The sequence below is a fragment of the Microplitis mediator genome, chromosome 5 (genome assembly GCF_029852145.1).
Source record: "Microplitis mediator isolate UGA2020A chromosome 5, iyMicMedi2.1, whole genome shotgun sequence".
Taxonomy (NCBI): domain Eukaryota; kingdom Metazoa; phylum Arthropoda; class Insecta; order Hymenoptera; family Braconidae; genus Microplitis; species Microplitis mediator.
In genome coordinates this window covers 525,421-539,222 of record NC_079973.1, presented here as the reverse complement: position 1 = coordinate 539,222, position 13,802 = coordinate 525,421, and the positions used below count along the sequence as shown (strand labels likewise).

The following is a 13,802-nucleotide window of genomic DNA, read 5'->3' as shown; positions in this document are numbered from 1 at the left end:
AATGAACCGTGTACTTAAAATTAAAATTACGGCTAAACTATCAAAAATATCAGAAAAATTATGAAGAACAATTTAATAGGAAATTGAACTATTATGGGAATAGTTCCCATATTGGTATAGGAACTATTCCTATAATGTTATGGGAACCATCCCTATAATATCATAAAATTTTTTTTTTTGCACAATAGTGTAGAAATTTCCCAAAATTTGAATCTTCTTGAATGTTTTGTGCTGACAAAAAATTCTTGTTAAAAATTTTAATGTTTTTTTTGCCAAATACGATTTTTTTTTAATGTTTGAATTTTTGTTATTTTGTTTAATAATATTTCTGTGTATTGTAGAAGTGATTACCACACTTCTTTAAAATAATTTTTTCATGATAATATGGGAACCATTCCCATAATATTATAGGAATGGTTCCTATAATAGTATGGGAACTATTCCCATAATATTATGGGAATGATTCCCATAATGGTATACGAACCATTCCAATTGCATTATGGGAATAGTTCCCATACTATTATAGGAACCATTCCCATAATATTATGGGGATGGTTCCTATAATATTATAGAAAGTATTCCTATAATTATGGGAAACATTCCTATAATTATAGGAACCGCTCCCATAATTTATGGTCGTGATTCCTACAATGGTATAGGAAAAAATTTCACAAAATTATAGGAACCGCTGCCATAATTTTCTTTCCGTGTAGAGACGTTTTTTTTTAAATACTTGTAATTTATTTCTTTTTTTAATAGCGAATGTGGACAACAAAGTCGGAGCAATTGGTTTTGTATCGCGAATTATACCAGCAGTTTACCCGATTTCAATAATAAAAGTAAATGCTGATGGCGAACCGATCAGAGATGAAAAAGGACTTTGTCAAGAATGCAAACCGAGTATGTGTTAATTATTAAATAATTAATTAATTAAAGGCGGTATTAATTTATTTAAAATTTAATTTTTAATTTTTCAGATGAACCGGGTGTATTTATAGGAAAGATAATACCAAATAATCCACATCGAGCGTTTCTGGGATACGTCGACGAGAAAGCGTCTGAGAGAAAAGTTATACATGACGTATTCAAAAAAGGCGACTCGGCTTTTCATTCCGGTGACATTGTCGTGGCCGACGAATTCGGTTATCTATATTTCAAAGACAGGACCGGAGACACGTTCAGATGGAAAGGTGAAAATGTCTCGACGTCTGAGGTCGAAGCTATTCTAAGTAATCTCACTGATTATCGTGACTGCGTCGTTTATGGAGTCGAGGTAAATTTATTTTTTCATTTTTCTATTTACTTGGATTTTAAATTTTATTTTTTATTCAAAAGGTTACCGGCGCAGAAGGGAGAGCTGGTATGGCTGCTATTTTTGATGAAAATGAAACATTAGATATTAATGAACTATATAAAAATATTAAGGAAAATTTACCTTCGTACGCAAGACCGCAGTTTATACGAATTTTAACTAAAATAGATCTTACAGGTTTGTTTGATTGTTTATTTAAATTTAGGATTTGATTACTATCAAAAATTAATTAATAAGAGATTACTTTTAAATTCCTCACATATTTCTTTACTGAGTCGATTTTTCTTTACAAAAATTAAGCTAATCTTTAATTATTTGAAATTGATAAGAATCATTAATAATTTTTTTTTTTTCACTTTAATAGGAACATTTAAATTAAAGAAAAAAGATTTACAAGAAGAAGCTTACAACCCAAGAAAAGTAAACGACAAATTATATTACTTAGACGCTAAAACAGGATATCAATTAATAACACCCGAAGTTTACGATCAAATACTACAGGGAAAAATACGTTTTTAAAGAAAATAAACAAACAAGTGTACAAGTTTCGAGAAACAACAAAATAACTAAAAGAATGTCAGCAATGAGTAGTTAATTAATCGTAACGATTATGCAACACGCGCTTGCGAACATTGAGAGAAACTTAAATTAAAGCTCTTTAATAAAATTATTATTTGTAAATATATCAAGAGGAATATTAAAATAATCATTATTAAAGACATTGATGATGAATTTATATTTAAATATCATGACGGGTGTAGATGGTGATACTTAGGAAAAATAAATCCGGAGGTAATTAAATTAATTAGTATAAAAAACAAAAAAAAAGAAGAATGATCTGATCAAAAAATGACTGCCAGTATTTGGAAAAATAAACAGAAGAATAAAATGAATATTTTTTGGTAATCGCACAAAAGTCTTTCGATAATATTTTTTAAAAGTAATATTATTTTAAGTATAAGTAATCAATAAATATATAATTAATGCGTTAATTAATTTATAACAGCATCAGTTGGATGTGGTCTTTATAATTTAATTGTTATTATTTTTTTTTAGAATAAAAATCAAATATTTTATAAAAAAAAATATGGATATTTTATTTTTTTTTGCTACTATTTTATTTAGAGATTAGTTTTTTTTTAATGCTGAGTAAAACCGGTTCAAAGACATTGCAAGGAGGTCACAGTATCGCTTGGAAAAATAAACGTAATTATGTTTATGTCTTATGGGTGTGAGTAATGTGAGTGTGTGTGCACATGTTCATGTGTGTATGAGCATTATAAATATGGCGGAAGTCGTTTTCCAATACAATTAACTTCTTGTATTTTTCCTTGTTTTTATTTTAAAATTGACATAACGGTTAAACTATTGAGTTTACATTAAAATTTATTGAATAAATTTTCTAGCCAATTAAATTCTCTACAAAAAATGTCTTATATCATTTTACCGGAAATCGAATATTTAAGAAGTTAGAATATTTTTACCTCACAATTGAATTTTCATCAAAAATAATGAACCGTGTACTTAAAATTAAAATTACGGCTAAACTATCAAAAATATCAGAAAAATTATGAAGAACAATTTAATAGGAAATTGAATTCTCTACAAAAAATGTCTTATATCATTTTACCGGAAATCGAATATTTAAGAAGTTAGAATATTTTTACCTCACAATTGAATTTTCATCAAAAATAATGAACCGTGTACTTAAAATTAAAATTACGGCTAAACTATCGAAAATATCAGAAAAATTATGAAGAACAATTTAATAGGAAATTAAATTTTCTACAAAAAATGTCTTGTGTCATTTTACCGAAAACCCAATAGTTTAGACACTAGAGATTGAAAAACTCCAAAAACTCAGTCAGTGATCGCTCAAAAAAAATGTCTTTATATATTTATATATGAATACACATAAGAAATAAGTGACAAGTGATTGTGTCTTCCGTGTGACGGAAGTTGTCTTCCTCTCGCATAATTCAACTAAAAAAAATGTTTTTCTATTCAAATTTGTTCTCACGAACTAGCGCCAAGTTAAAAGTATGAATCTCATTGCTAATCTATTTATAACCAGCTTCTCGTAAAAATTTTTCCGGGTTATTTTTATAAACCCCACACATTTAATTGTGTGAAACAGCCACTTAAAAATACAAAAAATATTTAATAATAATAATTATATAACATTACAAAGGTAAGCAAATACTTCTAATCTAATCTCTCGTATTATTACAAACATTTTACTTGGACTTTTGAACAGTACATCGTTCACTTGAAATATATATAAAAAAAAAATCAAAAAAAACAATACATAAATCTTGCAAGCCAGATTCATTAATATGCGATCATGCGATGTTTTATTGTTCATTATGATTCAGTATATACAATACGTCTTATTATTATTATTAGTATCATTCTATCTCAGTGAAGTAGTCAACATTACATTTAAAAATTTAGTACGCAATTAATCTTCATCATTATTTAAATAAATAACCAATAATAATAATAACAATAATAACGATTAATTGATAAAAAAAATTGATGAAAATTTTTTACACGCAGTAAGTAGAAGTTCACTTATTTCAGAGTCATCTTTATGAATTATGAATTTATCTAGTCACTGTCATAATCATAAATTTCATTACTTTTAACAAATATCGTAATAATAATAATTTTATCAGTCAACGTCCTCAATTTATTTCCTTTTATTTTAATTAAAAAATTAATTTATTTAAAAATATAAATGAATAATTACAGACAAAAAAAATTTATTTATAATCTTGGGTTATCGAGTGTTAATTTTTTTTTTATTTATTAACATCACTTATTTATATTTATTATTAATTATCAAAAATAAAACTGTTTAATGTCAACGTAATTTAATGTCAGATTAAATTTATTTATAAAATATTAATTAGTAATTTAATTAAAATTTAATTTCTATAGACCGGAATCTTTGGTAATTAATTTAAGAATTTAAACTCGGCGTTAATGAATATGAATTTACGATCTCGTTTGAGAAAAATTTAAAGCGACCGCGACGAAAGAGGCGAAAGTATACTAGAGTTGTGCAAAAAAAAACATAAAAAAATAAATATACGGATAAAAAGACAAAGCTGGAGATATAACTAGTTGGTGTAAGTTATATCGGTGAGGTGAAAGCAGAAGGGGGTTTTGTTAAAGAAGGGGAAATCCAAAACGACGTCGGGTTTCCATCTGAGTGAATCGGAAGTTGCCGCAGGTCCGTTAGTCGTCAGACGGTTTTCAGCCTTGCGATATTATATTTTATATACAACTATTATACTCGTGCAACAGTAAGTGAATCGATACTTTAATAAAACTACACCATTTCATCCCCGAATGCCACCAAATTCAACTAATAATAATAATAATTATCATATTAATCATACACTAATTAATTTACGGATTAAATGCAAATCAAGTGTCAGCCGCAGTATGATTCAATTCCAAATAATAATAATAACAATCAATAAATACAGTTATTAATTTTGCGACACTCAAAGGATCAATAAATTTTTTTTACTTTTATTTTAATGTAATTTTCGAAAGACGCAACAGTCAATACGCAGCTCGCGAAATTTGGATAAAAAAAAAAATCAATTAGAAAATCAATTAAATTTAAAAAAGTGACTTGTGTTTACGTTGTTGCGGTAAAAAATATTCGCCATCAATTTTTCGGAGTAAAAAAATTTCTAATCAAAATTTCGGAGCAGATGTTTTTAAAAAATGTTTTTTTTCTAGTGAATTTCGGAGCAGGTGAAGATACCGGCAATTTTATGGGGTGCCGTGTTAATTTATGACGCTGTTATGACGTAGACATATCCTTGTATTTTATAACAATACAGGGAAGAAATTACCGTGTGTATTTGTGTGTGTGGAGTAATTGCGCGTGCGCGGATCGTTAAGTGTACGCAACGATATATTCAGGGAAAAGTAATATAAGGCCTCCAAGAGAAAATCTATCGGCGATCGCGACAGTGACAGAGACGCGTTATACATTTAAGGGTGTTTTTGAGAAAGAAAGAGGGAGAGGGGAGAATAAACGGGGTGGGAGTCCCGGGGGCGGAGACAAAAATACACTCTTGTAAGAGATAAAGAGAGATAACTTGTAACCAACCCTCTGAGGACACGACGTTTACATTTTATTATTGTTATTATTATTATTATTATTATTATTTATCTTCTCTGTTAGCAGCGCCGCGACTATCAACCGGCGACCCCGGCTGTCTATCATTAAAAACGAACGGGGTGCCCTGATTATTATTTAAGTATGGATATCAGATTTGCGTGCCTCGTGGTTACTATTGCCGTCCTGATGGCAGCCGGAGTTGTTGCCCGGATTGGATCCTTCACCAGGATTACACAAATTGCTGTTACTGCTTTATTAATACCATTGTTTTATAAATATCATCGGAGACTTTACGTTATTATAAGGACTTTACCTCGGGATATTAAGTAAGTACTTTTTTTAAAATACTTTGATAACTTATTTTGTAAAAAAATTTTTTTGAAAAGTAACTAACGATAATTTTAATGAAAATATTTTTTTAAAGAGTATCGGTCACGATTCTTGTATAAAAAAAAATAAAAACTATTTTTTAAAGATCAATAAGAAAAGGTGAAGGTGTTAAAGTTTAAAAATAAATAAAATATTAACATACAAAAGGTAAAAAATTTTTTAACATTAATAATAAATGTTAAATATCGTCCTTGTGACTTTAAACGGAGTTCGATTGGAAACAGGAAAAAAATTAAATTGTTTATAATTTAAACTTGTGAATGCATATAAATATGAATGATTATTAATATATATAAGTATTGAATAAAATAATATTTGAATAAATCCGATAGCAAAAGCAGTAAAATATTAGAAATAGAAACTCAGTTAGAGACTTGGGGTATATCTACCCTTGCAGGTTTAAACCATCAGCTACAATTCTAACCGATCGATAGACGTTGGCAACCGTTAAAACTCCAAAGTTAACATGATAAACCCTCCTATTGTTTCTAAAAAGTAACTTTAATTAAAACTTTTACAATATTCTTCAATTACGTTAAATCCGACAGATAAAAAAAAATTTTTACGCAAAATAAATTTAATCAGCAGACAGTAAACTAAATTTTGGACTTTGATTATTTGTTTTATTTGTTTACTTGTTTAATTATCGATAATATTTATTATTTACGGTATTTTGGGTCTGTTTTTTATAATTTGTAATTTAGTTTTTATCATTAAACGCATAGTAGGTGCATAATAATAATAATTACTGATAAATATAAATTGACAATATGTGAATCATAATAGCGTGTAAGTTGAATTTTTTTTTTGCGCACTCTAACGCGTAATAAATAATAAATATAAATATCTTTGTTACTACATTATGGACAAAATATTAAAAATTTGTATCAGGTCAAATTTAAAAAAAAAATTTAATCTCGAGGTCGCGAAAATTTGATAAATAATTATGGACGTAATGATAATAATAAAAAATATTTCAAGGTAATTATTTATCTTAGGTCGTGGTAATTAAAATTCAGAGTATGCGTATGATAATGATGGCTACATATGTAATATATATATACGCCTATATTTAATCTCATTAATCTAATTTTGCTGATAAAAAATATTTATACGAGCGGTAAAGGTCAATTGCGAGGATGTTCGATAAGAATTATTATGCGAACTTTAAACCTTATTATATGTTTTATATAAATAATAAATACAAATATAAATATAAATATATGAATATATAAATATTGACGTTTACTGTCGGCGGTAATGGAAAATTAGAAATGTTTTGTTTAATTGCGATGGACTTTGGACGATTCGAAACACTGAGATAATTATTGACCACGCGAACTTTGAGGAAAATTTTTTCAAAATGTTTTATTTTTAGAAAAAAAATATATTTTGGTTTTGGTTATCAATTTTCGTTTTGAAGTTTAAATTTAAAAGATTTATTCTTTTGCCAGTGGCAGTTTATTTAAAAAACAATAATCGGGTTAAAGAAAAATTGAGAACTCAAATTATTGATAACCGCGAGATTGATAAAATTTATTTACCAAAATTTATATATCTGCAGTTATTTATTTAGTTCAACTTTTGATATCTTTATTACAAAATATATTTTGACGCCACAACAAATATTTGATTAAAAAATCATGTCAAAAAAATATTATATTTTTTAAAAACAAAGTTCCAGAATTTGATTATCATTTTTTTCATTAATCAATTTAGGAATTGACGAAAACTCTAAAAAATGAAATTTTTCAGGTTTCTCTACCGCTACCTAAATGCCGATAAAGAAACAAAACGATTTGTGAGAAATAATACAACTGTTATGAAAATATTCCGTGAAAGAGTGAAATTATATCCAAACAAACCCTGTTTTATATTCGAAGGACGTACTTGGACCAACGCTGACGTGAGTTCTTCAAATATTATCAACTATTTTATCTCCCATTGTCATATATTTTTATTTTATAAAAACAACGAATAATCACGTACTCAATTATTAACTCACCACTTGTGCCAATTCAATTTCCTATATATTTTAATTTACTGTTTATGAAAACAATAAAATATAAAATATTCATTCAACAGATAAACGAGTATAGTAATAGAATAGCAAACGTGTTTCAAAAAGATGGGTACGTCAAAGGTGACGCAGTGGCATTGATGATGACCAACAGACCGGAGTTTGTGGCCACCTGGTTGGGATTGGGTAAAATTGGTGTGATAACAGCCTTGATAAATACTAATTTACGGTTGCAATTATTTACCCACTGTCTAACAGTCGCCAAAGTCAAGGCCGTTATTTACGGCGAAGAATTATCCGAAGGTAATTATCAAATCCCTCAAGTAAATCATCATTTCTGTTATCATCGAGGCATTGAATCAATTTTTTTGTAGCAACCGACGAAATAAGAGACTCGATCGAGAATATAAAAAAATACAAACAAGGAGCTGGAGTCGATGACTTCCAAGAAGGAACTGAGAACTTGGATAAATTGATGGCTGAAGCCAGCACCGATGAACCGGTCGTGGAAAACGAACCCGGTTATCGAGATAATTTACTTTACATCTACACCAGTGGGACCACTGGTTTGCCAAAAGCGGTACTCATGCCAAATTCTAGGTACACGTTTGCAACTAAATAAATAAATTACTCTTTATATTTTATGTGACCTTGCATCGATTGAACCGCGACACGCACTGCGTTTCTTATTTTTTATTAAACATTCTTTAGTTTCTTCAACTAGTTTTATTATTAATAATTATAAGAATGGGTTTAAATAAAGTCGATTGCTCTTATGGTCAAGTTACTCAGCTGACCAGTTTTGCTGCTGAATTATTCACTCGATATTGACTAGAAAATGTGGGTCGGTGCCTTAATTCAACATTTAATATTTAAAATTTTTTTTTGTGTGTATAAAAACTTACATTATAACATTTTTTTAAAGAAATTATCAAATTTTTTTCCACTAGAAAAATAATAAATTCTGTTTAAATTCCCATTTACTAAAAATAAAAAAATTTATAAATCAATAAGAAAAAAAAAAGTTAATTTGTCCATAAGATAATTATACAAAATTATAAAATTAATATCACTTGCAATAACACCCTCTAGTAAACTCTGTACTCTTTTATTATTACGTAACTGTTTAAAGTACAGTACGAGTGGCATGAACGTAATAAAGTTGATGTAATGAACCGTAATCCTGTCAGGGAGACCTCACAACTCTGAGAGAATATGAGATTACCGTTTGATGTATTGTCTTTATTATTATTTTTTTTTTTAAATAATGAATAGACACTAGCGCACTTGTGTCTCGGAATTATTTAAATGAAAAATGATTTTTCTCTAGATATCTTCTCGTAACAATGGCAACATATCACATGTTAGGACTAAGGGATGGTGATATTATGTATAATCCTATACCTCTATATCATATGGCTGGAGGGTTAGTGGGTACTGGCTGTGCTCTCGTCAAAGGAATACCCAGTGTACTAAGGACCAAATTTTCGGTCTCCCATTATTGGACTGATTGTATCAAATACAATTGTACCGTAAGTATTATTAATTAAATCCCGAGCTCTAGAATTAATCAACCGATTCATTGATTTTTTTTTGAATTCGCGATTGAAATTACGAATTTTTTAATTTTTATTAGTTAGCACAATACATTGGAGAAATGTGTAGATATTTAGTATCTGCGCCAGCGCGTCCTGAGGACTCGAAACACTCAGTGAGATTGATGGTCGGCAATGGAATGAGATCGCAAATATGGCAGCAGTTTGTCGATCGATTCAAAATTCAACAAGTTACTGAAGTCTATGGCTCTAGTGAAGGGAATGCTAACATTGGTAAGATCATATTCATATATCTATATTAGGGTGCTTCATTTCAGAGCAACATTTTTTTTGTTTAAGTGCTTGTGGAAAAAATCATAGTTCAACACAAAAAAAAAATTTTCGCGGAAGAAAAAAAATTCTATGTCGATTACAGACCTAGCTCATCGGAAAATTCGATTTTCCCATTTAAATAACACGGGAAAAATTTTTTTTTTAGCTTTAAGTATTGATAACTCATTAAACAAATCAATAGATCGAATAGACTAATACACATTTTTGTAGGAAATTGAACGCTCTACAAAAAAGGTCTCTTATCATTTTTCGATAAATCCATCTGTTCAAAAGTTATTGGAGCTCGAAGTAAAGTTGGAGATCTTTTTACTTTTTCGGCGAAACTATCAGACTTATCACAAAATGTTGTAGGATCTTTTCTGTTGACAATTCTATTCTCTACAGATTATTATTAGTAAAGTTTTTTGAAATCCAGCATCGTTTTCTAGTTATTTCCAATTTAATTTCGAGCTCTTGAAATCGACCAGAACCACTTTTTTAAGAGCTTGAAATTATAATGAAAATAAACAGAAAATAATGCGGAATTTGAAAAAATTTTACTGATAGTAATTTGTAGAGAGTAAAATTGTCAACAAAAAAGATTCTACAACATTGTGTGATAAGACTGATAGTTTCGCCGAAAAAGTAAAAAGATCTCCAACTTTACTTCGAGCTCCAATAACTTTTGAGCAGATGGATTTATCGAAAAATGATAAGAGACCTTTTTTGTAGAGCGTTCAATTTCCTACAAAAATGTGTATTAGTCTATTCGATCTATTGATTTGTTTAATGAGTTATCAATACTTAAAGCTAAAAAAAAAATTTTTCCCGTGTTATTTAAATGGGAAAATCGAATTTTTCGATGAGCTAGGTCTGTAATCGACATAGAATTTTTTTTCTTCCGCGAAAATTTTTTTTTTGTGTTGAACTATGATTTTTTCCACAAGCACTTAAACAAAAAATGTTGCTCTGAAATGAAGCACCCCAATCTATATATATATATATTTGATGAAGTATAAATTAAGGGAATAATTGACGGTTTTATTACAGTCAATGTAGACAATCAAGTTGGTGCTGTTGGTTTCGTTCCATCAATTTTACCAAAGTCATTACACCCCGTCGCGATAATTCGTGTCAACCCCGAGACATGTGAACCTGTTAGAGGACCTAATGGTTTATGTATACGGGCGGAAATAAGTAATAATCATTTTCACTACACTACCACTTATTACTGATAACAAAATAATAAAATACCAATCAATTAATTTAATTATTTACTTTTTTTTGCGTCAGATGAACCCGGAATGTTTATAGGTATAATAAAACAAGGCAATGCCTCGAGGGAGTTTAATGGCTACTTAGATGAAGAAGCATCAAGAAGAAAAGTTATAGAGAATGTATTTACTAAGGGAGACAAAGCCTTCCTTACTGGTAATTTTATTTTTATTCTACTCAATTATTAGAGAGAAGAGGGGGAGGGGCAATGGTGTAACCCAAAATTTCCTTTGAAAAAATTAATTTTTTTTTTTTTACAAATTTATAGGAGACATTTTAGTTCAAGATGAACTAGGATACTTTTACTTCAAAGATAGAACAGGAGATACCTACAGGTGGAAGGGCGAAAACGTCGCTACTGCTGAGGTCGAAGGGGTCGTCAGTAACGTCGCGGGTTACAGAGACACTACTGTCTATGGTGTTCAGGTAATAAATATCTTTAACTACTTCTTTACTTAGCTAACTAACTACCAGCAAAGTGCAATTACAATAATAATAATTATTTAAATAATTTAAAAGGTGCCGGGTATGGAAGGTCGTGCAGGTATGGCAGCAATAGTCGACCCCGAGTGTCTGCTGGACTTCAAAGCACTGGCTGAGGGCCTCGACCGCGCCCTTCCCTCCTACGCGCGGCCCATTTTCCTCCGGATAGTGAATGAGCTCGAGATGACAGGAACCTTCAAGCTCAAGAAAATAAACCTACAAAAAGAGGGATTCGATCCGACTAAAATCCAGGACAAAGTTTACTTTAGATCCGGTAACAAAGAGTACGTCGAAGTAACTCCAGAACTATATCAAGAAATTATTTCTGGCTCCACTAAATTATAATCGATCAATTAATTAATTAATCAATTAATCAACACAACCAATTAATTGATTGACTAATTAATCATTATTCCTTTTTTTCTCATTTTCAATTAAATTAGCCAAGGTCCCGGTAAGAAGAAAGGATTTTTTTTGTTATTGTTGTATCTAAGAGCTTTATATAATTAATTAATTAATTAATTAAATAAATAAATTATAGGTAATTAAGAAATGTGGCATCGTGAAAATTGAACACGTGTTTAGGAAAAATTAAAAAATAGTTAATTTGCCCAGAGCTTTATAATTAAATAAATTAAATAAATAAAATAAATAAATAAATTAGGATTGCAATTGAGAGAATGAACCAAAGATTGGAAATTCTTCTTACCGAATTTATAAAATATATTGATAATTGTTATTGTTTTTATTTAAATAGGACCAAGTAAGCATCAGATTTTTGATATTACCTCAAGCTATTTTTAAAGCTTACTATCAAATAATTATTTATAAAAAAATTTATTTTGTGCAGGAGCACAGAGACTGTCCAGTGCACACTCACATGTGTGCAGATTGTGCAAGTCGGTGCTATGTGCCATTTCCGAGTAAAAATTAAAATTAAACTAATAAATAATTGAATACTTTAAAAGAAAAAAAAAAACATTGTATATAGAGTAATGTATTTAATGAATATTTGTTTACCGAGCTGATTATCTATTATATAACTAATTATTATTATTATTAATTAATTAATTATTATTGATAATGTAAAAACTAGTGCGATCTGTACAGGCAACACGATATTTCAGAAAATTTTTCCAATAATTTTAATTATAATTATTAATTAAATCAATTAATAATTAATATTAGTTATTAATTGTGCGGTTTCGATGGTAAAAGTTCTCAAGATTTTTTTTTTAATCAGAAAAAAAATTCAGAGCCGGTGATTCCGGGGATTGATAATTAGATCTATGATCTAAATCTATAAAGATCTACGTGGATCTAAAGCTAAATTAAAAAAGTTAATTATTAAGCCGTAAAAATGAAAAATTTTTTTGAATCAGATTTAAAAAAAATCTTAATGAACATTTATCATTAAAAATTCGTAATTAATAATTGTAAGAGATTTTATAAAAATTATCGATCACTAGTAAAATAAAATTATGATTAAAAAGAAATTAAAAAATATAAGGCAAGATACTTAGCAATTGTACTTCAACTGCTCAAAAAAATTTTTAATATCAACCCTGATTCGGAAATTTCCGATTTAATTCGATGAGAATTTTTTAATCGAATTCGATCGAAGTTTTTAATCAGGGAATATAATCATAAATATAAAATATACGTAAATCACTAAACATCACAACATAATTAATAAATTATTAAGTTTAATGTTTAATTTAAAATACTAGGACCGCTTTGTCATAATAATTGAAACCGAATGAAAATGATTGGGAAAATTTTTTGGAAAAAGTTATTTACAAAACTAAAACACAAGGGATTAATGCAATTAAATGTCGTGTCACGTGCCTTGTCATTAAAAAACAGTTTGATAAAAAATATCGATGACAATTAATTAATGCACGTAATTAATATCCGATCTCGTCCCTTAATTTTAATAATAAAGCACGATAATTAATAATTAAAAAAAAAAATTGGTTGTATGGGAGTGTATGAACTTTGTTTATTTTTTTTTCAAGTTGTCAATTATCAGTTGTCGAGTGTGTGGATTTATTATTTCAAAGTTATTAAAGTAATTAATTATTCATAATTATTATAAAAAAAAATTAAATAAAATTATAAAATGATGTGAATAATTTGTTCAAGATATTGTGGTTTGATGTAAATAAAGACAGTTTGATCACTTATCGAATAATTGTCATCTTTCATTATTCATTTTTAAATCCCTAATATCATTTCTTAATAATTGAACACTATTTCTAATTAATCAATTAATTAATTATTAAAAAACTTACCGATGCTGGCTGG

At 28.5% G+C, this 13,802-nt stretch overlaps 2 protein-coding genes across 4 annotated transcripts; both read left to right on the top strand.

Annotated features, from left to right (window-relative positions):
- Nucleotides 1–716: 716 nt before the first annotated feature.
- Nucleotides 717–2,228, top strand: LOC130667582 (long-chain fatty acid transport protein 1-like; the record flags this gene model as incomplete). Its single annotated transcript, XM_057469247.1, has 4 exons — nucleotides 717–900; nucleotides 978–1,273; nucleotides 1,336–1,489; nucleotides 1,677–2,228. Coding segments are annotated over 4 exons (789 nt in total), but the record flags the coding sequence as incomplete, so codon positions are not given.
- A 1,507-nt stretch (nucleotides 2,229–3,735) lies between these two features.
- On the top strand, nucleotides 3,736–13,468 carry LOC130667581 (long-chain fatty acid transport protein 4-like). Of its 3 annotated transcripts, none has more exons than XM_057469246.1 (11): nucleotides 3,736–3,870; nucleotides 5,523–5,785; nucleotides 7,605–7,755; nucleotides 7,935–8,172; nucleotides 8,244–8,469; nucleotides 9,200–9,401; nucleotides 9,506–9,698; nucleotides 10,788–10,934; nucleotides 11,031–11,168; nucleotides 11,281–11,438; nucleotides 11,532–13,468. In XM_057469246.1, the coding sequence occupies exons 2-11, from the start codon at nucleotides 5,601–5,603 to the stop codon at nucleotides 11,838–11,840; spliced, it is 1,947 nt and encodes a 648-aa protein (XP_057325229.1). In that variant the 5' UTR covers nucleotides 3,736–3,870; nucleotides 5,523–5,600; the 3' UTR covers nucleotides 11,841–13,468. The 3 variants fall into 3 exon arrangements, with proteins under 3 accessions (XP_057325229.1, XP_057325227.1, XP_057325228.1); XM_057469244.1 differs by lacking the exon at nucleotides 3,736–3,870 and adding an exon at nucleotides 4,466–4,623; XM_057469245.1 differs by lacking the exon at nucleotides 3,736–3,870 and adding an exon at nucleotides 4,474–4,623 and having other exon boundaries at nucleotides 5,526–5,785.
- The last annotated feature ends 334 nt before the right edge of the window (nucleotides 13,469–13,802 follow it).